Raw genomic sequence first — 23,055 nt, forward strand, 5'->3', positions numbered from 1 at the left:
ATGGCAAAATAAATAACTAATACTCACAGTGAGCCACTGAGACACTGTAAGAGCTTTTGTTACTCTTTTTCGGTGGTTGTTCAAGGACTGTATCCACAGGTAGTTTTTTTTTTTTCACAGGTCAAGACCTGATCATTCAGAGCTCTTTGTTTTGACAGAAGAGCATAATGTACTATCTTGATACTATTCTTCTCAGGACTTCACAACATACTGGCAGACATATATGTTGTGAACTCTTGAGAAGAATCGTGTCACAATGACAACATTATGCTCAGATTGGTCTCTTTGCTTAGATATATGCAAGACCCTCCTGCAAGGGTGGGGAATGCCCTATCTGGATCTTTCCCTCACATTACGGCAAATGCCTGAATGCCAGTGTTCTGTTCTCCACAGTCAGACACAGCGGATGTAATGCAGTGCTACAAGACTGGGGCAGCCTTTGCATTCATTAATGCCTTTCCTGTCTGATCCTTGGGGTCAGGTGGCAGCGAAGTTTCGAGTTTTGGTGAACTCCTGGGTAACACCCTTTGTCCCTGTTTGGCCAAAGCAGGAGAGGTTTCCAAACCTTGTCATGGCTAATTTTTACTTGGGAAAATTTTCTGAAGCATTCATTCTTTCATCATTATTACATTATCACTTTATCTTCATGTGGAGGTTATCTTAGGCATATGTCACAGCAGGATCTATCACCACCCATTACTTATCTTCATCTCTAGCCTTTACCAGGGAGTTGGTTTTGAGCTTCCATTTCAGGGATGAACATTTTGTTTTTCCTTCATGAAGAAATTATGTCTACACAATGTGGTTATAAAAATTAATTTTGAATATAACCATACAACACATCAGTAACCGAAGTTATTATGCATATTCACCAAAATTTTCTGTCTCCCTAATTCTTATAATTCTTTTGGGAATCACTTTATTACCCTTAAACCAAAAATGATTCCTGTCAACTACAGTAATAACAAATAGAAGTGCTGTTTTCTCAATTTTGTCAATATTTCGATTATTAATTAGTAGCTGCTCTTTATATTATATGTACATAATTAAATTTGTGCTCTTCAAACTGAAGACGGTAATGATCAAACCAAATATGATGATTTGGATCTAACTGAATTGAACTGGATGGGCAAATGAAGCTTGTTACATAACACTTCCCATCTGAGTAAAATTTCTTGTCACATACAAACTTCATAACCAGAATCTAGGGATTTCTGTAAGACAACAGAAACTGAAAGAAGAGCATCACAAGCACTCAGGCCCTTGTAAAAGCCTCACTGTAGTAATTATCTTATTAAAACCACACTTTAAAAAAAAAATGCAAACAAATTTCTTACATACAAACATTTCCTGAAGGAAAGTAAAACCTTTTGTTCTATTCTTTTCACATGTTTCATAAAAAAAAGATTGATACATTCATTCCATACTTAAAGGTTTAGAGAACTGCCCAGATACAGTACCAAGGCACAGCAGGGGTTAACAACTACTAAACAGTAAGAACACAATTCCCAGAGGTCTAAAATGAAACTACAGTATAACTACATTACAACCCTAATGAAACTAGCATAACCTGTTATAAGTACAGTGAGAAAAAGTCATGCATCACTGAGATCAATGATTTAAGAATACTGGGATGTTTAAATAACATGGAGTGACGAGAACCGAGGAAAAACAAAAAAATATGAAATACTGCTTTAGCTAAATGTCATACAGCGATGTGTATGTGAAATGCTCGTGACTTTAAGGGGGCTGGACTGGGCAGTAACTGAATGATAGAACTTAGGAAAAAATAAAAAATAAAATTTTTCTATAGCTAGGTATACCAAATGGCCACGTGTACACTTTTTCTATCGCTAAGTTTGTCATATGCCATGGTTAAATGAAGTATTACACCAAAAATTTCTAGTAGTTTTGTAGTTGTGGGGGACTTCTTGGGGGCACCCTTAAAATTTGGAGCATATGATTTGTATTAAGTTGGTTACATACATATTTTTTAGTACAAAGCTTCCCCAATGACAGGCAACAACACAAAAGTGGTACTATTTAGTTATCTCGAAACCTTGGTCCAAGTAACTCTATGATGCATCAGACCACAGTCAGGTTGCTCAAACTTTACAGATTAGTGTCTTAGTACCAAAGTATTACTTAAATATAACTTCCAAATTTATTTTTCCATTTTTTTAATAAATTTTATTAATATTCCACAAATGACAGCCCTAAATCTGTTCAACTGATGAATTTTTTATATCAGACAATCCAATTCTGGCAGACTTTTTTCACTGATGGTAAAAAATAAGATTATATTTTCTTAAAAAAACACTGATATAAATTAATATTTCACCATATGAGAGACATTTTTTGCAAGTGTTTTGTATAATATTACTTTAAAGCATATAGTACAACAATTAGTTTAGGAAAGTTGCCATTTGATTCTTTTTTGGGGTGGGGCAAAAAAAATATGCCACAATGGATTTCTTGGGCTAAAACAGAAGATATACAGTAAAAAAGGTAAAAACCTGATACGTATACCATCAACACGAACAAAACTCTTATATCAAAACAGAATGCTGAAATACATATAAAAGTTTTGCTGCAGCTATGCTTCTGAATTTTAATTTCTATAATGTACATCTCTGAGAACCTTCCAGCACCAAAATGAATGATGAAACTGAATAAAAAAAAAAAATACAATACAAATATTCATGAGTATTAAATTAATTTTGATAGAACATTTACTGGAAAATGCTACATTAATATAATCAACAAAGTATGAAAAATAGTTATATTACACTGATATTGATTGCAAGTATGTATTTATAAAAAAAATACCATACCTATACTGTACATTGCAATTAACAGTTAAATGTCGATGCTAAATTCAGCCTATATGGAGACTGAAAACAATTTTGTCCATGCAGCCAGTAAAACACAGTCATCTTTGTGCAAAGTCCTATTCTACTCAGGTCAATTCCTTTATTAATTTTTTTTCATGTTGTTGGAGCAAATGATTATCTGAGTACTGAAGCTACAAACTTCCTCCCTAAAATGAGTCTTATTTGATGTGTTGAGTGTGTGTGCATTTAAAAGACAGCAGCTGTGCACTGACCACTCGCTGCATTTACGAGTCAATTCATTAATGAACACTGCATAAGGCAATAAATATCACTTGAAATTGTTCAGAAGCCACGTAAATGACAGCACTCACTAAGAGACTACACTATCATTCTCACTTTACATAAACTCAAAATAATCAAAATGTTAATAAACACTTACAACTGTAAAAATTTCTACTATCCATTACCTTAGATTCTGGAAAATAAACTCTGCTACACCTACTACACCACCACTACATAAACATGATTCTGAAAGCCTAATACTGCATAATTTATAAAAGTATATAAACTTCTGTAAAAAATAACAAATTGAACATATTAAAAAATGCATTCAAAGCTTCAACTTTTCTTTTAATTTTAAACAGAAGTTGACATAATATCCAGTGTCCAATTTATGTACAACTCTGTTCTGCGGCTCTTCAAACAACGTAACACCTTTCAAACCTTCAGCCTCCAACTTATCAACAATTTCCACACCTTTTCCTCCAGTCCCAACTTCCCTGTCAGCTCCAATCTGCAAAAAATTTGCTTTATCAGCAATTTCCTTACCCCTTAAATGCAAAAGCTTTTTTAAATATCCAACCTTCCTATTTGCTGCTTTGATCCGGAAATCCACAGGCTTTCCAGCAGCTTCCTGAAAAAGATATGCAATTATGAAAATAACTTCTTACGATTTAAGAAAAGGGAGAAGTGAACTCATGAAAAACACCAAATACACAGAAAGGGCAAATCATATCCAGCCTTGAGGAAAAAACTCAAAAGTTCTAAAATCAATGCCACAACTTAGGCAATTCACAAAATCTGGTGCTGTTCTACAATTACGGTACTGCTATTGACTCCACATACAACACTAAAAAGGCAATTCTTACTTCTGTGCATAAATTTCACAATGAAAATCAGAAAACAAGGTAAAACATAAAACAACAGAACAAACTGAATAATGAAATTGTGCAATACATTACAAACAAGGCAAACTAATGCAAGCAAATCATATATTAACATGCAATACAAAAAATGCTGTGCAAAAATTAGGGAAAAAAGCTTGAGATTTCTATCTACATGCCTCAATGCAATGTTCAGCAGTTTTTCATTAATAATGAAGTATTCCAAAATGCCCTTAAGTAACTACAAACACTACACCAAGGCCTTTATTCTATTTAAAAATGTTAAATGAGAAATTTCCATTAGCAATTAAAATGAAGCATAAAATGGATGTTGTGCCACATCTAAAACCCTTCATCAGAGAGATCTCACTGAAGAACAAGTTCCAAGCAAAAGGGAGATAAGCAAGAAAGACAAATATATATAGTGTACTGACTGTTACATGAGGTCCTCAAAGCACCAAAGGAAAGTCAGCAACAGCATTTTACAGATGGAACCATGACCGAGCAGTTTAACCCCTTCCAAGATCACTTATTTCAAACAATGCATTGCAATTAAACCATTTATATGCTAAACTAAGAAAATCAGTCTGGGAATCACAAATTATAATATGCACTCCTAGCTATACCCCTCCAGATATTCATTAGTAAAAGAAAAAATAAATAAAAAATACAAAGTTCATCACAAATTTTGCTAAATGACAAATGTATTAAAAACGCAACAATATGCATCAGCATTTTGTCAGCAAAATGGCTTTCAATATTGCTGAACATGGCTCTTCTGAGTGTTTAACTTTTTTTAAAAATAGGACTCGGTTATAAGAAGTTGAAAGTTAAACTAAATTCATCCATCACAAAGAGAGCAAAATTCATAATCCATTGACCCCAAAACCCACAGGCTACACCCCAAAACTAGACTGGTTAGAGTCAGACAAAGAAAGTGACTTTAAACATGCACTACAACCATGTATAGCTGGTTGAAAAATAGGAAAAAAGCCTCAACATCAAGCTAGGTTGTGTTTGTAAGAGTCCTGTTGCACATGAACACACAAATGTATTACATATCCCTAAACAATAAGACTTTATATCCAGCTAAATTAACCACAGCGTTTGGTTCAAACACCGCTAAGCATGGGACACTAGTAATTCTGCAAAAAAAAATACATAAAACAAATTAAATATGGAAAACAGCAATGCAGCTTAAGAGTAGAAAAAAATGTTGCAAAAGCATTTTAATACCACTTTGTGTACCCTGCAACCCGACCCCATCTGCCTAGGAGTCCTGTAGAATGTAAAGATACATGGCAAAGAATTTTTTTTAGTAAATCTAACTTAGCAATTTTATGTACATGATGAGATCGCTGTTAGTGAAAAATGAACATTTTCATGATAAAATTATCTGGATACTTACCTACTGTTAAAGTTAGTTTATATCTTCGCGCCGTTAGGTGCGATCGGCATTCAAAATATTCAAAATAAAACAAAATAACTCTTGGCTAACTCGCTAGGAGTGTCTCTGTAACCACCTGTTTCCCACCAGGTGGCACTGGGACGTTTACGTTCTTGTCAGAATTCTTCATGACCACCCACTAAAATGTGGGAAGGCTGGGTGGGTTTCCACTTTAACAGTAGGCAAGTATCCAATTCATTAATTTTATCATGAACATTTTCATTATTTGGAATGAATCTTACCTACAGTTAAAGTTAGCTGACTACCATTTTGAATGAGGATGGTGAGTTAGTGCAGCCAGAGAAACAATGTTCAGCCAAGTGAACTAAAAGCTTTTTAATGCGGGGAAAAAAGCTTCTCAACATTCCTGCCTGTTGTGTAATCCTTACTGGCAAGTACTGTAGCCAGATGTTGGAATCACAAGGTGTAAGGTTCTCATAGCAAGACTTGTCAGAGGATCCTTACAGGGAAAAAAAGAACTCTACCTCGTAGAGTACAGTACTAGTGATTCCTGTGGCTGAGTCGAAAGCCATAACCTACAGTCCAAAACCGAAGACAACTACCACCTTCATATATGAAGGTGCGCTCCTAAACACCAATGTGTACCTCTATGCTCCCAGAATTCAACAGCAGGATTTCCTAACAACTATCGATAAGATAGAAAGCAAGGTTGCTATCACATCTAGTTCAGGAGAAAGTGTCCCATGCTAAATTTGAACATTTTGCAAATAATATGAGTCAACAACATTTACATCTCCCCTCAGCTGCATGACAACCTTCTCTAGCAAAAGGTTTTAAAGGATAAAAAGACATTTACAGTATGGAAGTCAAGAGGATTATTTTTGAAAATGGTAAAAGATCGGGAATCAACTGTATATGTACTGACTTAAGCATTCTTGGACATAGGAGTGTCTGGTCTCCTAGCACCACAGATAAATACTTAACTCCTACACTTAAAGGTTTATGCCCATCCAGGTAATTTTAACAGGAGCCGAGGTAGAAGTAAACTAAAGAGCGCAGGTCAACAGATTCATCTTTGGCAAAAGGAAGTGAAAACGGATGAAACCCCTAAAGCTAAATGGAGGAATTGAGATGGAAGAAAACGGCAATCTACAGACAATAACGGTGAGACAAAAAAACGCTAGAGAAGGGAACATACTACGGATAAATAAGCGGCGGAAGAGGAAGAGCCGCTTTTATGAAAAGGAAAACTGCCACAAGGTGATAAATACGAGGTGATAGAAGGGAAAACTGAGTAAGAAGGGGGGAGAGTTATCATCCACTCAAAGGACGATGCCGGGTGAGTAAATGATAACATAAGAATTGACTCGTGGCTCAGAACTCCCGAGACAAATGTAACATGTCTGTATCCCTGTAACTCTACTGGTTCATATACATCAATATCACTTTCTCCAAAACAGAACATACGTGAGCTGGTGAACGCGAGTGCTAAACTACAAAATAACTCCTTCGGAGAACACGTCGAGTTAGAACCAGAGAGACGGTTGAGAAAGGTGGCGAAGGGCACAGACCTTGGTCCCAAGACATTCCATGGTTCCCTGTCCATGTAGAAGACCAAAAGACCCAGGGCAGTCCAGAGGGCAGGCTACAGACAGATGCCAAGACTCTGACACCTCCTCTCTCGTGCGTAAATCTCGATCACTATGAGGGGGTGGGTTCACCTTAATATATACGGTCAATTCTAACCATAATATAATATTTCTAAATTATCTATTATTTTAATCAATCCTGAACAACATACGGAGCACAAGAAGGCAGAGCAGAAGTGAGAGTGAAATTAACCTAAGCTAACAGGTAGGCTAATGGAAGAAGAGGAGAAGCAACACCAAAGACAACAAGAAAAAATAGGCTATGGCATGCCCTAACGAATTATCTATGTAATCTATCGGCCATTAGCATCTTCTGATACTTCACAAAATTTTCATCCTCTCATCAAATCACTCCCTATTATCTTCACATCAAGAAAACCACACTCATGCCTCAACAGCTAGGCTAACAACACGTGGCCACCATGCACAACCGAAACATTCGGTTTCCACAAACTTTCCTATACAGCCTAATACTTTCATCTCTGCTTGTTGTAGATGACATAATGCAAAAACAGAAAACAAACACAACATCGTACAGGAGAAAATCAGCCAGAAATAGCCAACAATATTACTAAAGCCAATTCACACCATCTGCACAAGGACATGGCATGAAGAATTCTGACTAGAACGTAAACATTCAAACACCACCTGGTGGGAAACAGGTGAGTACAGAGATAGTCCTATGGGGTTAGCCAAGCATTAATTTGTTTTATTTTGAATGCCAATTGCACCTAATGGCACGAAGATATGAGCCAACTTTAATAGTAGGTAAGATTCATTCCAAATAATAAGGTATCCTATTTCTTTATAAAAACAGGAATGGGATTAGAGGGGCTACCAGGCACAGAATATAGACCAACAACCTAGAATCCTGCAATACTTTGAACAGGAAATAAATGGGATATTTCACAGTTTAAATTCTATATTCGCTGCATTCACTATTACTGCTCCTGGTTCTGAGGAATGAGGGGACAAACATAGAAAGATTTTTCAGGGATTGAAGAGCTGTATGTCTAGAACCATACCTGAACTGACTGTCAGTTTTTAAATCACATACTGTAATGTACATGGCTGACAGGAACCCTGTACAAGACTTGCAATGTTTGTCATCATCATAATCATACTTTACATTTCTGTTCTCTGTACAAGTTTAGACACGCAATGACTTTCCTCCATTCTTTTCTGTCTCATGCACTTTTGCCTCAATTCTCATCCAATAAAGGTCTTCATCCATCCCCTTCCTCCATTATTTTCTAGGCCTTCATATTGACTTCTGTCATAATTTCATGCTTACTGCTTTGCTAAATACTGTAATTGCTCCTCTTCCATTTTCCAGACATCTCCAAACCAACTCAATATTTGAAGTTTTTCCCTACTCTCCAGCCACTAGACACCTCTCAGCAACTTCCTCATTCATACTATGACCTTCCTCAAGTACTCCAGTAAGGAATCTCAGTGAGAGTATCTTGTTTTGCAGTTACACCTCTTAAAATCTCAAATTTTCCTTCTAAGTTCCCATTTCTACTGAATAGGGAAGTATACAGTATTACTGTTTTGTATCATCAAAGTTTTCTGTGTGTATGAATGGGTTATAATCTACCTGTGGTCCACCAATCTCATTTGAACTTCCACAGTTCATCACAGAGGCGGCCTAATAATTACAGTCTGTCAAGCTGCAGATGTCTTTACATAATTTGAAATATTGCTTAAAATCCTTAATTATTATTGAGGAATCCTCCATCTAAGCAGCTCACCCCCACTGCAATTCACCACCTGGTATTCCACTTATAAAATATGCCATGGAAAACATTGGAGTTTGTATTTGTGTAAGAACTCAAAAACTATAATACAAAATTCTTGATGCAAACACTGCACTGTATGTACAATCTTGTTTTTACAGTAATTAACACTTGCTTTTAAATAGAGAAGATTCAAAAGCCCATGCTGAATGTTACGAGCATCTAAGTTAAAAGCATCTCTAAAATCAATTTAATTCATCAAGACTTTGGACAGAATGCATATCAGAAGACTTTAGATACTTTAGGATACTTTACATAAAGAGCCTTTCAGTAGCTTTAGATGGAGAGTATTTCAAGCGCACCAACTTCCACAACTTACCGCTAAATACTTTTTACATATTGTCTTAGCTTTTTCTTCAAGACTCTGGAACTCCATTTTATACTCTTCGCACTCTAAGTAAAAATCTATGTACTTTGTGTGTTCGCCCTCTTCCCCTGACTCATCTTCCATTTCTTTCAAAAACGCGCGGAAAGCTTCTATTCCATCACGGTCCTGAAAGCAAATCCACAATTGAAAAACATTTTACAAAGGTGTTAGTATCAACAAAATGTACAGAGTGCAAGTAACTGTCTGGATTCAAGGGTGAATTAGCAGGAAAAACTGGAAATGGCCTCACTGAATCAGTCTCTAAAGCATGAAAAAGATATGAAGAATGGTGCAAGTACATAATTGTAGTTGAAGTTCAATCATATTTCACTTTGTGACTTTTTATTTTCAAATTGAATGATGAAACATTATTCTAAACATCCACAGTCAGTTACCTCCACAAAAAGCAGATAAGTTACTTGCAAACATATGATATACAATACTATCTTTTAATTAACTTTGATTTTAATTTAATCATCATCAATAACTTTATGGGCAAACAGCAGATACCATATGCTACCTTATTGTAAAACTTTGCAAAAATCCGTCTAACCCCAATGACCCCGACCAAATGAATAAAAATTGTCTGTATCTTGGAACCTTTACTTGCATCTCATTCACCCCTATATATTAAAGCAACAACAAAGGAAAAATATCATAGATATATACATTACAAATACTGTATGTCATAACAAATGCATGTACAAAGCTTCAAAATAAATAATCAATAAAAAAGTGCTATTCATTATAATAAAGCATATTAAACAGACCACTGAGTAAAATTTCTGAATTGTCAACAGCTGGCCTGAAGGATTTCAACTAAACAAAGAGTGAAAACTGAACAAAGAGCAAAAACTGAAAGAAGACATAGTTAAAGATGTTGGACAGCTGGCTGGGAAGAAAATAATAAAAATAAAGAAGTAAAAAAGAAAAACGGCAATGCTGCTTGGGGATGAATGTGGCAAGTAAAGATCGCTGGAGGTGGTCTCTTACAAGAAATAAAAGCAAAAAATTTACAAGCTCCTTTTACTCATAGTTGCTTATTTCAAAATGACAAGCTTACCCTTAACAAGCAACTTATGGATGATGTCCACTTTTCCATTTGTTCTTTAGTGGGAGCAGGCTTTGGCCGGTTCTCAGTTTTCTTCTCTTTTTCCTTGGGTACTTCATCATCCGGTGATTTTGGTGGACTGCTACTACTTTCAGCATCAGGTTTTGGGAATTCTTTCTTCTTGTCAGGAGAACCTAAGACGCGGGCTGTTTTCTCTTTGATGCGACTGATGTAAGATGCCATGCTAGTAGGTGCCTCCTTACACCTACAGCTCCTGATAATAAATAAATTATGTAAATTAATTTCTAGACAACCGGCAGTCATAATTAGGACATAACATAGAATGCTCATTAAAACATAAAGCACCTTACTCTTTTTCCAAATGACTACTATTTAAAAAAATCTGTATACTATACTGTACACTGTAACATGAATTGTACAAGGACATCAGTTTTCCCATTGAAATGTGCACTTTGCACACAGGCTAGCTTGAAAGGAATACAATTCTGGCCTAGCAAAGGTCAAGGGGAGGGAAGAAGTTTCCCAACTCACCTGCCTACCAATAATTACTATACAGTAATCACCTCATTGCCAACTCGCACTGAAAAATGTTCCTACATAAGAGGCAATGTTCTATATTTCCATCGGAACAGCTATGCAAATTTGGAGGTCTGGGCAAGTGTACAAAAGAGCAATACAATAATTTTTTTGGCCTTCTAAGTAAAGTTATGCAGGGGGGAGATTGGCCCTTGGCCACGTAAGGGCCTAGTGCCCCACTCAAAGTTAGGTTAGGTCTTGGAAGGTTAGGTTAAGATGTAGCTACTGTAATTTAGGTCAGGTCGTGGAAGGATGTATTCTGGTAATTTATTAGCAACCTATGGATCTCTAGGATAGGTTGGATATGAGATCCTTCCCCCTTAAGCCAGGTAAGCACTTATGGCACTCTAGTTATGTTAGGTTGGAGGGTTCAGCATTAGCAAAGCCTCCTGCCACGCAAAGCCCCAGCACATTAAAGTTGGTCAGATTAGGACTATGATGAACCCATGTACATGTATTTTACTCAGTGACACCTGGCATTCCAGGTTAGGGATGGTTACATTAGAATTATCTTTGAAACTGTCCTTGCTATATTTTCAAGTGCTTTTAGTGTTCAACCCAACAAAAACTCGTGTATTCCAATGGGGTCTCCCTTGACTATTGGACATGGGGGAGGAAAAACAAAACAAGAAGTCTGCACTACAAAAAAAATGGTAAGCGCATAAAAAGAAAGCAAATAACCAATCAGAAAAATATATGGCTCACATGTCTGCCTAAGAATTAAGCTAAAGGAGTTCACACTATCTATATTACCTAATGAGATAGTCTATCCAGTGCACAGCTAGGTAGAACATGTCAAATTATGTTATAAAGGTTAGGTGGAGGGAATGCAGAGTGAGGGGTCAGGGATACTGTAGCAGGCATTTCTGCACAAGTATTTCAGAGGGAATACAGCCTAACCAGGTTTACCTTTACTTAACCTAACCTTGGATGCAGTTTCCTAACCTGGCTGGGAAGGGGGATGGGGGCTCTTCGCACTCCCCCTGAATTTCTGCAAGTAAGCTGCGAGTATTTTACACATTTAAATTAGCATATGCTAGGCTATGGTCTATCCAAGTAATTACTGATGACATAATTTCATGTTTATTTTTCTCTGCGGTTAATAAGTAGGCTACACACAGCCAAAAGGCCTATACCGACAAAATAGTTTTCCATTGGCTTCTCAATTCTTATTACTTACCTGACCACTCCTCTGGGTGCACTCCAATTGCTTTTGGCCTAACCTCACTCAATAGTCATGAAATACTTGGGTAAAACTTAGAACCACTACCGCAGTGGCCTGGTTCCTGACAGTTGCCGACCAGAATATTTTTGCATTTTGTCCATGTTTCTGCTTATGTACGTCTTTTGTTTATGTTTACAACATTTACTGTATTTGTTTTATGTTGACGTTCATCTCCAAAAGGCTGGTACTAAACACCGCACCCATTTCGCACATAAACTGAAGTTACCAAACCTAGAAAGGTGTGGCAGTTTCAAGTTTAACCAATACTTTTATACGGGCAGGGGCCTGGTAGGCTAGTCCCCTTGGGGCTGGCTAAATACGCTCCTACCCAAAGCCTGAATGTGAGTGAATGCAAAATAAGAGGGTACACTAATGTAGACCTAGCAGGCGTTTCAGAGGGAATATGACCCAACCAGACTTAACTTGCCTGACGTAACCTCGGATGCTGCGTCCTAACCTGGCCAGGGATCTGCGACCACACTCTGGACGCCCCCACGTAATTCGTGACCCCTTCCCCTGTATTCGACCCCTTAAACGAGACAAAGTGGCCCAGACCCAATTATAAAACTTAAAAAAGCTATATTTGGTGTTTGTTTGATGTGTTAGGTTGTGCCCTTACAGGCCACGCTGACTCAAGCTAAGGTAATCTGTTCCTTAAGCTAAACCAAACCAAATATTGCCTACCTTTTGTAGCCATAAAACTTAGCCTAGTGGTCTAAAAATAGCTTAGCCTAGCTCGACACCGGTTCAACTTTCAAGTAAAACACTCAAGAAGGTGATATTATCGCCCTTACCTATGATCTCTGCTGTATCTGGGAGAATACCGGCTATATTTCGGCAAGCAGTCGCAAGCACGATTAGGGGGCGTACCAGCCATTGGCTTGTTTGTTTACGTTTCCAAGTCGACTACATTTCCGACTGCCATTTGTCAAACGTCATTTGTCATGATTTATTATTCACAATTTGCAAAACCAGTCGGAAGAGCTTGAAATAAATATTATATTAATACACAAAATAATTTTCGTGACTTACTAGGGGAGAAAAAACGGCGAAAATAACCTAAGTTGGAGACATGGGCAATACGACCTATATAGACATCGACATGACTCTCAATTCTTCTTCCTAAACTTTGCAAGGAAGTTGGGATAATCCTGAGGTTAAGTTGACAGTAAATGTGACCAAAATATTAATACCTTAAGGCACTTAGATCACTAGTGGTTTTGTACATAAATCATCAGCCTTGTTTATTTTTGGATGCCTTCTTTAGATCCTAAGCCAATCCATTTATTAGTTATAGCCTACAGTTTTGATGATTAAATTTTTAACAGACATGTCTCATTTCTTCTTAAATTTTCATAGTTTGTTTTAGCCACTGGGGCAACTATTAAATTGTCTGAATGTCGTATATATTATTTCATCTTCTTTGTTGAATTTTTGTTCCATTAATCTGTTCTTGCCCATGGTACTGAGTGTATTAAAGCCTTCGCTGGTTCAATTCTGAAAGAACACTTTTACATATTTTATGTTTAATTCCTCCTTTGATAGGTGGTCAGTAAAACTTCATATGTATGGGCGTGCATTTATTTGGCTGATTTGTTGATTGAACCCTGCAAGTTCGTGAACCATTATTAAGACTGTTACACTATTCTGGTCTCAAAATTAGTAGCTCTGGACAAGTTTACTTTAGTGTCCGAATTTATGGTTTTCGTTGTAAAAACTATATTTCTCAGGTGATGATGACCTATTTTCACTACACTTAGGATTTCATCAATTAGAACACCTAAGTTCTCGTTTTAAGAAAGCTATCTTCCTCTTTTGTGTCTTCTCTGAATGATGGAGAGTTTTCTCTAATTTTAATTTCTTTCTCAACGATAGAATTAAGTTGATTGCAGTTTGAGCTTGTCAACTGGACATTAAAATGGACATTTACACATTCACTAGCAATTATATTACTTTTTCTAGTTATGTCATTCCAGAAACAGCCTATGTCTTGGAAATTTTGGAACATAAGAGGCACTTTCTACAGATTTAATTTGGTTAAATGTCTACATGAATCAATCGTAGTTGCTTACTCTTTCAAAATGAGATGAAATTAATTATATTATGAAATGTAATAATACATAATGTAATATAATCCCTGATGCAGGTTATCAACAGATGAAGCTATCGTCATTTCAGACGTGCATTGAGCAATATGGCAAACGGCTCGTGATTCCATATTTTGAAAACTTTAATAACGGGATATTTTTTTAAAGTTGTGTCGATAACCATACATGATATGATGCTGACTCACTGAATTAAGAAAACATAAGTCTATCAAATATTACCAGAATTATGGAAACGCTCTAGATCTGATTAGTATCAGATGAACCAGTCAAGTCCGTCTCCTATAATAGTACTAAGTTATCCTGCGACAGTGGCGAACCACTCCTCATTATTTGGCAGTCAGATTTAGTAATTGCTTTGGGGTTTGAAATAAGCTCTCCTTATCGGAATATAAAACTTTCTGGTGAAACTTCCTCGCCTTCACATCCACCGTGCCTGTGACAACAAAAAGAGAGCTATGTTCTCTACATAGGCCTATCTGCTATAAACTAGTATTACTTCCGAAATGAGTTACTTAGGTAGGAAAATCAGGTCATACTTGGATACATGGCATTAGGTTCAGGTATATTTTTCTTAAGCAGAGAGAGAGAGAGAGAGAGAGAGAGAGAGAGAGAGAGAGAGAGAGAGAGAGAGAGAGAGAGAGAGAGAGAGAGAGAGAGAAGCGTTATTCTGTTCATACGAAGCATTTCCATTTTTACGACCGTTGTTTATAAAGAATTCTGAACTGGCATATCAAGCCCTTTAATTCATCAGTTTATTGAAAAATTAGCTGAAATCCTAACTTAGAAGAAAAAAAGACCTGACTGCCATCGGATTGGAGATCTAATCGTCAAACTCATATGAATTTACGTTTCATGACTCACAGCATTGTGATCATGATGTCCTAATGATTGACAAGGCACTTCATAGACTTGTCCGTAAGGATTCGGCGATTTTATCGTGACGTTATTTCCCTGAAATTTCCATCATTCCCATAAGCTGATGCACAATTAACGGAGGGCAGTCCAGAATTTTAATGCATCACGTTCAGTGGAGATTAAGCCAAGAATGTTGACAATATTCGTTCTCGCGTTCGTACGATAATCACACACGAAACGAAAACAAAGTCTTAACAAAGGATCGTCATAGCATTTTATTATTTCAAACTTCACCTGTACTGTTGTACACTTACGTTTGCCTGTCGGGTAACCCACGCAAGCACACAACAGGCCTAAATGTTCACAACATGCTCTCTGGCTTGCTTGCTGAGTACGCCTCAGCGAAACGAAAGCGTACTCACACACTCTGGCGGTCAGTGAGAGACCAGCAAAGTCATGGATGAGGTGTTATGATTCTTTTCTGTCCAGATTCATCTTAATGTGAATCTGGGCAGAGAAGAGCCAAGGAGCTGTGCAGGTTGGTTCCTTATATACCAGTATTTTTGCTGCAGTCAGCAACCCAAACTCCACCCACATTCTCACCCACAGCCCCCCAAACCAACCCCCACATGTATTAGAAACCCCCCTTCCCCCAAGTAGGCGACAGTGACCGTCTAAGTCAGCTCATAGCATGCATTTCACGAGGTACCTTACTTGTGACTGATAATTAAATAACCCTTCTTTATTCATCATCTGGAGAAGAGAAGTCTCGGATACCTTAACATTTACTGCTTTACTTTGTTCGAGATTCGACAGTGACAATGCTTCATTTTTAATGAGCATTTGTGGTACCATAGTTGTATCTAAAAAAAATGACTAAAATAAAGCATGTGGAAAATGTTCATTCGTTAGCACAGCATCCCTCTTCGACTCTTACGGTCACCTCCGTATAACTGATAATTGAACATAGACGCACATTTCTTTGTTCTTCGGATATATATATATATATATATATATATATATATATATATATATATATATATATATATATATATATATATATATATATATATATATATACACATACATACATACATACATACATATATATGTGTGTGTGTGTAATATATATATATATATATATATATATATATATATATATATATATATATATATATGATGTGTGTAGCTATTACGCTTAATTGCCACACTCAACTTCGTAACATACGAATCTGCTGATAACTTTGCCGTCCTTTGTATCCATCCTAATGTTTAAATGTTTAGTCTGACACATTAACGGCTTTTGACTCATGGCACTAAACCCCCAAACAACAACCCCAGTTAACCCCTTCCTCCTTCTCCCACCCCTACACCCACGGACACGTTTCCCCAACCCCCACAATGCCGCGTAAACTCCTTCCACTCGTAAGGGCTTGCCTCTCTCCATCAGAGACATTTTTGCTGGTGCAGCACGTTTTTTTATGCTAAGCACGGTCTAGCTGCCACTGTCCCTTGTACGGCACTTCATTATTTAAAAGATTGCGAGTAACATAAGCTTTAACGAAAGGAAAGGGCTTTTGGAGACATTAAATGTCCGCTAGGATCGAGTAATCTCTTCCGAAAACTAAGCATTTGTTGCTAAACAGACAAATAAACAAACACGCTCTATCGTAAACATAACATCTCTGTCGCGTCGTAGGGAATCATGATCCTTTGACTGGGTTCAGGATTTTATTGATCGATCCTTCTAGGAATAATTTCATGTCTGTTGTTTACCTGATATGGGTAATTAATGATAAATAATCATCACTGGCCGTTGGAAAATCTCTCTCTCTCTCTCTCTTAGATTCACATTTTAAAAAATTAAATGATCATAAATAGTGAGGTCGTCTTCGTGATAATGGAAAAAGTGGCCCGCTCTAATTCTACTTTCTTTTATATCACGAGAGAGAGAGAGAGAGAGAGAGAGAGAGAGAGAGAGAGAGAGAGAGAGAGAGAGAGAGAGTATGGGGTTACGTTGAAATGTCGCTGAGGCGACAGAAGTCGAGACGGCGATAAGACAGGACCGATCTTGCAGGAATCCGTCATGCAAATCTCTATAAGTTTACTGGTTACTACCAACGTTTAATATATCATTCAAATAATTAAATTTTTTAGTTAATTATAAAGACATAAGTAGCAACCGTGGTCATTCAACTTTAGAATAAATATGAAGGTTCAAAATACGAATTTCTTTTTCATATGAAATAATTTTTAAGCATTTTCAGCAACTGGTACTCGTCACGTGTTATGGAAATAAGCTAAGATTCTGGATGCATGGAATTACTGAACCGATTTGATGTTGCTTATGTTTTTAGATTACGCTGGCCTTATGCCATCAGAAGGCTCTTGCTCTTAAAATTCTTCTGGTGATGATTTGATGAAAAGTATAGTGGGGAATTTCAGCTGATTAAAGTTGAAAAGGAAAACTTAAAAATGATCTACTATCCCAAGAGCGAGTTTTAAAAGGAAAAGAAAGATTCGTATTCCTTGAAATGACGTTTCCTGATGCTACTTTAAGAAGACATGAATAGGTTTGTACTTTTTGGATTCTCCATTTTCCTTGCGAGGTGAATGTTAGCTGCAGAGAGAGAGAGAGAGAGAGAGAGAGAGAGAGAGAGAGAGAGAGAGAGAGAGAGAGAGAGAGAGAGAGAGAGAGAACTACTCAACATTTTTGCTTTACTAGAGATAATGAATTAAATCAAATGTGTCTATAACTTAGGAGAGACGAACCGACAGAACTAAATGACTGATTTAATCCCAATTCAGGAGTGGGAATGAGCGTAGCTGTCTATTCAGCAGGTAGCAGTTCCGTCTCTCTCTCTCTCTCTCTCTCTCTCTCAACGAAGACCACCTGACTTCTATTACGTCCTCTTTTAAAGCGGCAGAGGTCACTGAAACTGACAACGTAATCGTCGTAATGTCCTTCCCTAGCCCAGGGCTGAAGAAGAAGAAAAAAAAAAAAAGAAAAGGGGAGAGGGTAAATGAAGGAAGAGGTGTGGATCTTAACAAGGGAGGAAACGTTAAAAGAGATGGGGGGAAACAGGAGTACAGAGAGGAGTTCCAAAGCCTGTTCAATAAAGGAAAGAGTTAGTCAGTTGTACATTAGGTTAGCTTCTGATTCCCACTAAGAATAGTGACTGGAGTAATAATTGTAGAAGAGAGTTACCTGTGGATGCCTTTGTTTATGTTCAGTTTGTATGTAAGATACGATGATTTGACTATGTATTTGATATATGTATATATGTATATATATATATATATATATATATATATATATATATATATATATATATATATATATATATATATATATATATATATATATATATATATATATATAATTAATCTATAAGGATGTTGGACGATGTACACTAAGTGCTTTCATTGATTATAATCCGTATCCTGTTCATCTGTTGTATACTTTTGCAAGAGCGCTGACAAAGCAAAAAAAAAAAAAAAGAAAATTGAAAACACGGATTGAAGAAATGGGTCTTCTAAGATGAAATCTCATTACCTGAAGAATATACCGATAAAAGAATGTGCTAATATCAGAGGCACTCACGAAGTTATTTAAAGCGAGACCTTCGACGAGGTGAAATCGATCACATCGTCAATAAATGTCAACAAAGAAAGCGAGCTGTAGGGTAGTTGCAGGAAGTACTCTCCGAAATGTTTAGTTGTTGTTGTTGTTCTTCTTCTTCTTCTTCCTAATCTCAGATGGAGTCCGGAGTTATGATAATTGAATTATCACGAAAATTTCACGCAATATTAGATCAAAAGGACAGTATGTAAACATACCATTATTTAAAATTGGTTAGGATCAATGTTGATAAATACAGGCCATGGTTAGGATACGCTCGTACTAAATCGTTCTGGGGAAAGCCACAAGGCTTAAGGAATTCGGTGTCACTGTCGATGGGAAGGTAGTAATTCTATAACAATATCTGTCGATTCATTTTTATGTTTTATTTATTTATTTATTTATTTATTTATTATTTACGTACTTATTTATTTATTCATTTATTTGTAACTTGTCAAAATTAGAGTACACTTTTCAATGCGTCTTTAACTAATCTTTTCTCCTTGTATCTTCCCGTTCATTTTCCTATCTTAAATTTCTTGACTTTATTTTACCTCTATTCTCTCAACCCCATAGTTTCACCTCATTCTGTGTGAAATGTCTTATTTAATCATTTATGTTCTCTTGATTCCTCAGAATTCTAATTTTTATTATGACCAAGTTTGGTTCCATTGTCACGAATCTTCCAATTAGACGGCGTTCTTATTTACAAAAGCTCGCATCTGCCCTTCACCGAAAAACACGCGATACAAACTTAATTTCTGGGATAAAACTTTGTTTGACAAGTTTACGATAATGTCGTATAGTTGTATTGGCTTTGTTGAGGCTCCTCTATTTTGTACACTTTCCGGGGGAAATAATCATATGCTCCTATTCCGATAGCTTCTGAATATTTCCTAATTGGCTGTGATTAGATGTTCCCTTTCGTTGGATTTCTACCTGATTGAATCTATTATACAACCACGTTTTCATATATATTTGCGTAATTTCTAAGTTTTTTGTGGTGGGGGTGTGTGTGTGTGGGGCATGCAGCCTTGATCATCATTTCAACAATGTTAAATCATAAGTCTCTATATGGCTAAAAATACTTTTGTCATCTAAGTTATTATCGTTTTTTATATAAAATCTTTAATGACTCCCCCTTAACAAGAAATAGCATACCAGTGTTTTTCTTATTTTTTTAAGCGTCATTTTTTCAGCTTCAGTCCTCCGACTGCATTATGTAAAACGTCGAGTTTTGAAGTAATCAAGTAAGGTAATTTTAACTGGTATTGTATCTTTATAAGCCGATTTTCAACATTTCTCCATGGCTCTGTTTTGTACATTGGTAAAAATATCCTCTTCTCTTTCAGTTTTGTAGATCAAATTTATTCGTTTATTCTGTCTGTTCTGCACTTTTCAGAAGACTGTTTGAAAAGTTTTATGTATAACATTAATTTTCCTTGATTAGTCCTCTTAATCCAATGATGTTTACATTTCGTATGGCGTGTTTCCTTCACTAAGCTTATTTTCAGGGTAATAATTACTTTGAACACTTTTATTCTCTTCAGCCATTAACACATTTTTCTTCTATCCTCTGGGGTACAAATGAGACACAACTTAGAAAAACGGTAAAAGGTAAACAACTGACCATTTGGTGGTTCTTCTTCTTCTTTTTGTTTACCTTTTACAGGGTTTCACGTCATACGTAGCAGGCATTACGTTCTGACAAAGTTCTTTTCTGAGCACCAGATAATCGCACGTGTACTAGTAGTTTATCATGCTGGAGTCAAGCATGAAAACGTTTGCCGGAATTGCATCATGGTATTTTATATCTCTTGGCGGGTTTGTTTCGTCAGGAACTTCCTGAAAACGACCAGAGGAGGACGAAGAATTGTTTGTTCTTATGACATTTTCACCTTTCTGCCTTCTATTTTGCTCTGTTCTTCTAGGTCAAATTTCGTAACTAAGATGACTTAATATTTACTTCATCTCTCTCTCTCTCTCTCTCTCTCTCTCTCTCTCTCTCTCTCTCTCACACACACACACACACACACACACATACGCGCACGCACGCACGCACGCACACGCACACTCACACATACAGTAATAAAATATGAATGCCATTAGACATGATGTATGTATGCTTCATTTTTTTACTCTTAAGTGGAAATTGGAAAGATGATGTTTCATTCTTCTTTTGCTTCTCCGTCATTCAGTTATATTCCTGTGCACTTTTCAGCATTGCTCATGCATACACAATTCTGATTTCAGTCCGTTTGACAACAATCAGCTGATGCAATGTACTGCAGATCTAATGATAAGCTTATATATAATCTAGCCAGAAGAGACTGGTCTTGACTGCATATATTAGTCAGTCTCATAAAGATCTTAACTTTTATCATGGGAGTCCTCTTGTCTTCCTTCACTTGACCTAATCAGAAGAAAAAGAAAATCCCACGGAACAAATTTTGGTCTCAATAGTAGGACATAAGTGTCAGATGTCCCAACTTTTGACAATAAGGTCCAATCATTGTCTCGAAGTAAGAATTACATAGCGGGATGACACATGACTGCAACTTGCTTTTTTTTCTACTGTTACAAAGAGTTACGACTTATAGATTAAAAGGTACTGTCAAACAAAAAAATTGGGCTTCTTAATGGACCATGTGATCAGGTCCTCCAAAAATAAACACCGATGGTGAGGGTGGAAATCGCCAACGAAATGTCGCTCATCTATTAATTCTATGAGGTATACCGATCAAGTTATTGATGCTATCTTTTAACTGGTTGAAGTAAACGACAATAATAATCTTAACTATGAAAAATGTCGCAAGAGTCATGTTGGATACTGCAACATTGCGCAAGATGAAGTCATGATCTGTCCCAATGGAAGACGCCGGCGAGCCGCGAGTGTCGGCTGAAGGCTCCGTCGAAATCAAAACATTGCCGAAGTTAATGGTCGCTTGTCAAGGTGTCGCCATGTGATTCCGTTTCCGTGACAGGAGGGTAATGATGAGTGTTTTTCTAGGCATTAACGGGACGTAAATGTTTCTCTGGTGTGAAAACATCTGCTGTACGCGTGGTTTTAAGTGACCTGGTGTAGCTATTGTTTTTTTAGCATGACCCCCTCCTAAGGACTGGTTCCTGGTATCCTATGCTTGGGTAACCTGATAACGCATACGAATGTATTATACAAGATTTTATGCTGTAAAGAGTTCTGTATTATGATCATTCTTATATTGCAAAAATTGAGTGATTTGACAAATTTACCAGACCTAATTTCACTCGAAATTCCAGAGGCATGTTTTTTTTTCCTAAAGTGTCCTTGATTATTTTGATTTGTTGGAGCATACGAATTTTCTTTTTTTTTTCTTACAAATGATGGTGACTCTACAGATTGCGGAGCACAGCTGGTGAAAAATAAATGCAAGTTGTGACAGAGCATCCAGTAGCTTAGGTTAGGTTAGGAGCATCGTCTGCGTGAACTGTCGTGGTCACTGTTTGCATGAAGGCTAAAAGGGGTCACCTCTGTGATAAGAGTTCATTTGGTCCATTTCCATGTGGATGCCACACCCGCTCCTGTGAACAGCTTGTTTAGGAGACCACAGCCACTCCCTTGAACAGCTTGTTTAGGGTACCACAACTACTCCCGTCAACAGCTTGTTTAGGGTACCACACCCACTCCTGTGAACAGCTTGTTTAGGGTACCACAACCACTCCCGTGAACAGCTTGTTTAGGGTACAACAGCTACTCCCGTCAACAGCTTGTTTAGGGTACCACAACCACTCCTCCAGCCGTTTAGGGTAACAGCCACTCCGTTGTGTTTAGGGTACCACAACTTTTCCCGTCAACAGCTTGTTTAGGATATCACAACTACTCCCTCCCATGAACAGCTTGTTTAGGGTACCACAACTACTCTCATGAACAGCTTGTTCAGGATACCACACCCACTCCCGTGAACAGCTTGTTTAGGGTACAACAACTACTCCCGTGAACAGCTTGTTTAGGGTACCACAGCCACTCCCGTGAACAGCTTGTTTAGGATACCACAGCCACTCCCGTCAACAGCTTGTTTAGGGTACCACAACCACTCCTGTGAACAGCTTGTTTAGGGTACCACAACTACTCCTGTCAACAGCTTGTTTAGGGTAGCTTGTTTACCACTGGCCAGCCCCTGTTAACAGCTTGTTTAGGGTACCACAACATCTCCTCCCGTGAACAGCTTGTTTAGGGTACCACAACTACTCCTGTCAACAGCTTGTTTAGGGTACCACACCCACTCCTGTGAACAGCTTGTTCAGGATACCTAACCCACTCCTGTGAACAGCTTGTTTAGGGTATATACCACAACTACTCCCGTGAACAGCTTGTTCAGGATACCACACCCACTCCTG

At 37.3% G+C, this 23,055-nt stretch overlaps 1 protein-coding gene across 3 annotated transcripts; it reads right to left on the reverse strand.

Moving 5' to 3' along the window:
* Positions 1-1,368: 1,368 nt before the first annotated feature.
* On the reverse strand, positions 1,369-13,233 carry LOC136833656 (regulator of G-protein signaling 8-like). 3 transcript variants are annotated; one of them, XM_067095814.1, is made up of 4 exons: positions 13,126-13,233; positions 10,284-10,545; positions 9,173-9,346; positions 1,369-3,747 (listed from the first exon to the last, which is right to left on the reverse strand). In XM_067095814.1, the coding sequence occupies exons 2-4, from the start codon at positions 10,512-10,514 to the stop codon at positions 3,445-3,447; spliced, it is 708 nt and encodes a 235-aa protein (XP_066951915.1). In that variant the 5' UTR covers positions 10,515-10,545; positions 13,126-13,233; the 3' UTR covers positions 1,369-3,444. The 3 variants fall into 3 exon arrangements, with proteins under 3 accessions (XP_066951915.1, XP_066951916.1, XP_066951914.1); XM_067095815.1 differs by having other exon boundaries at positions 1,369-3,627; positions 12,888-13,204; XM_067095813.1 differs by lacking the exon at positions 13,126-13,233 and adding an exon at positions 12,888-13,042.
* Between the last annotated feature and the right edge of the window lie 9,822 nt (positions 13,234-23,055).

This window comes from Macrobrachium rosenbergii, chromosome 52, assembly GCF_040412425.1.
Source record: "Macrobrachium rosenbergii isolate ZJJX-2024 chromosome 52, ASM4041242v1, whole genome shotgun sequence".
NCBI classification, from domain to species: domain Eukaryota; kingdom Metazoa; phylum Arthropoda; class Malacostraca; order Decapoda; family Palaemonidae; genus Macrobrachium; species Macrobrachium rosenbergii.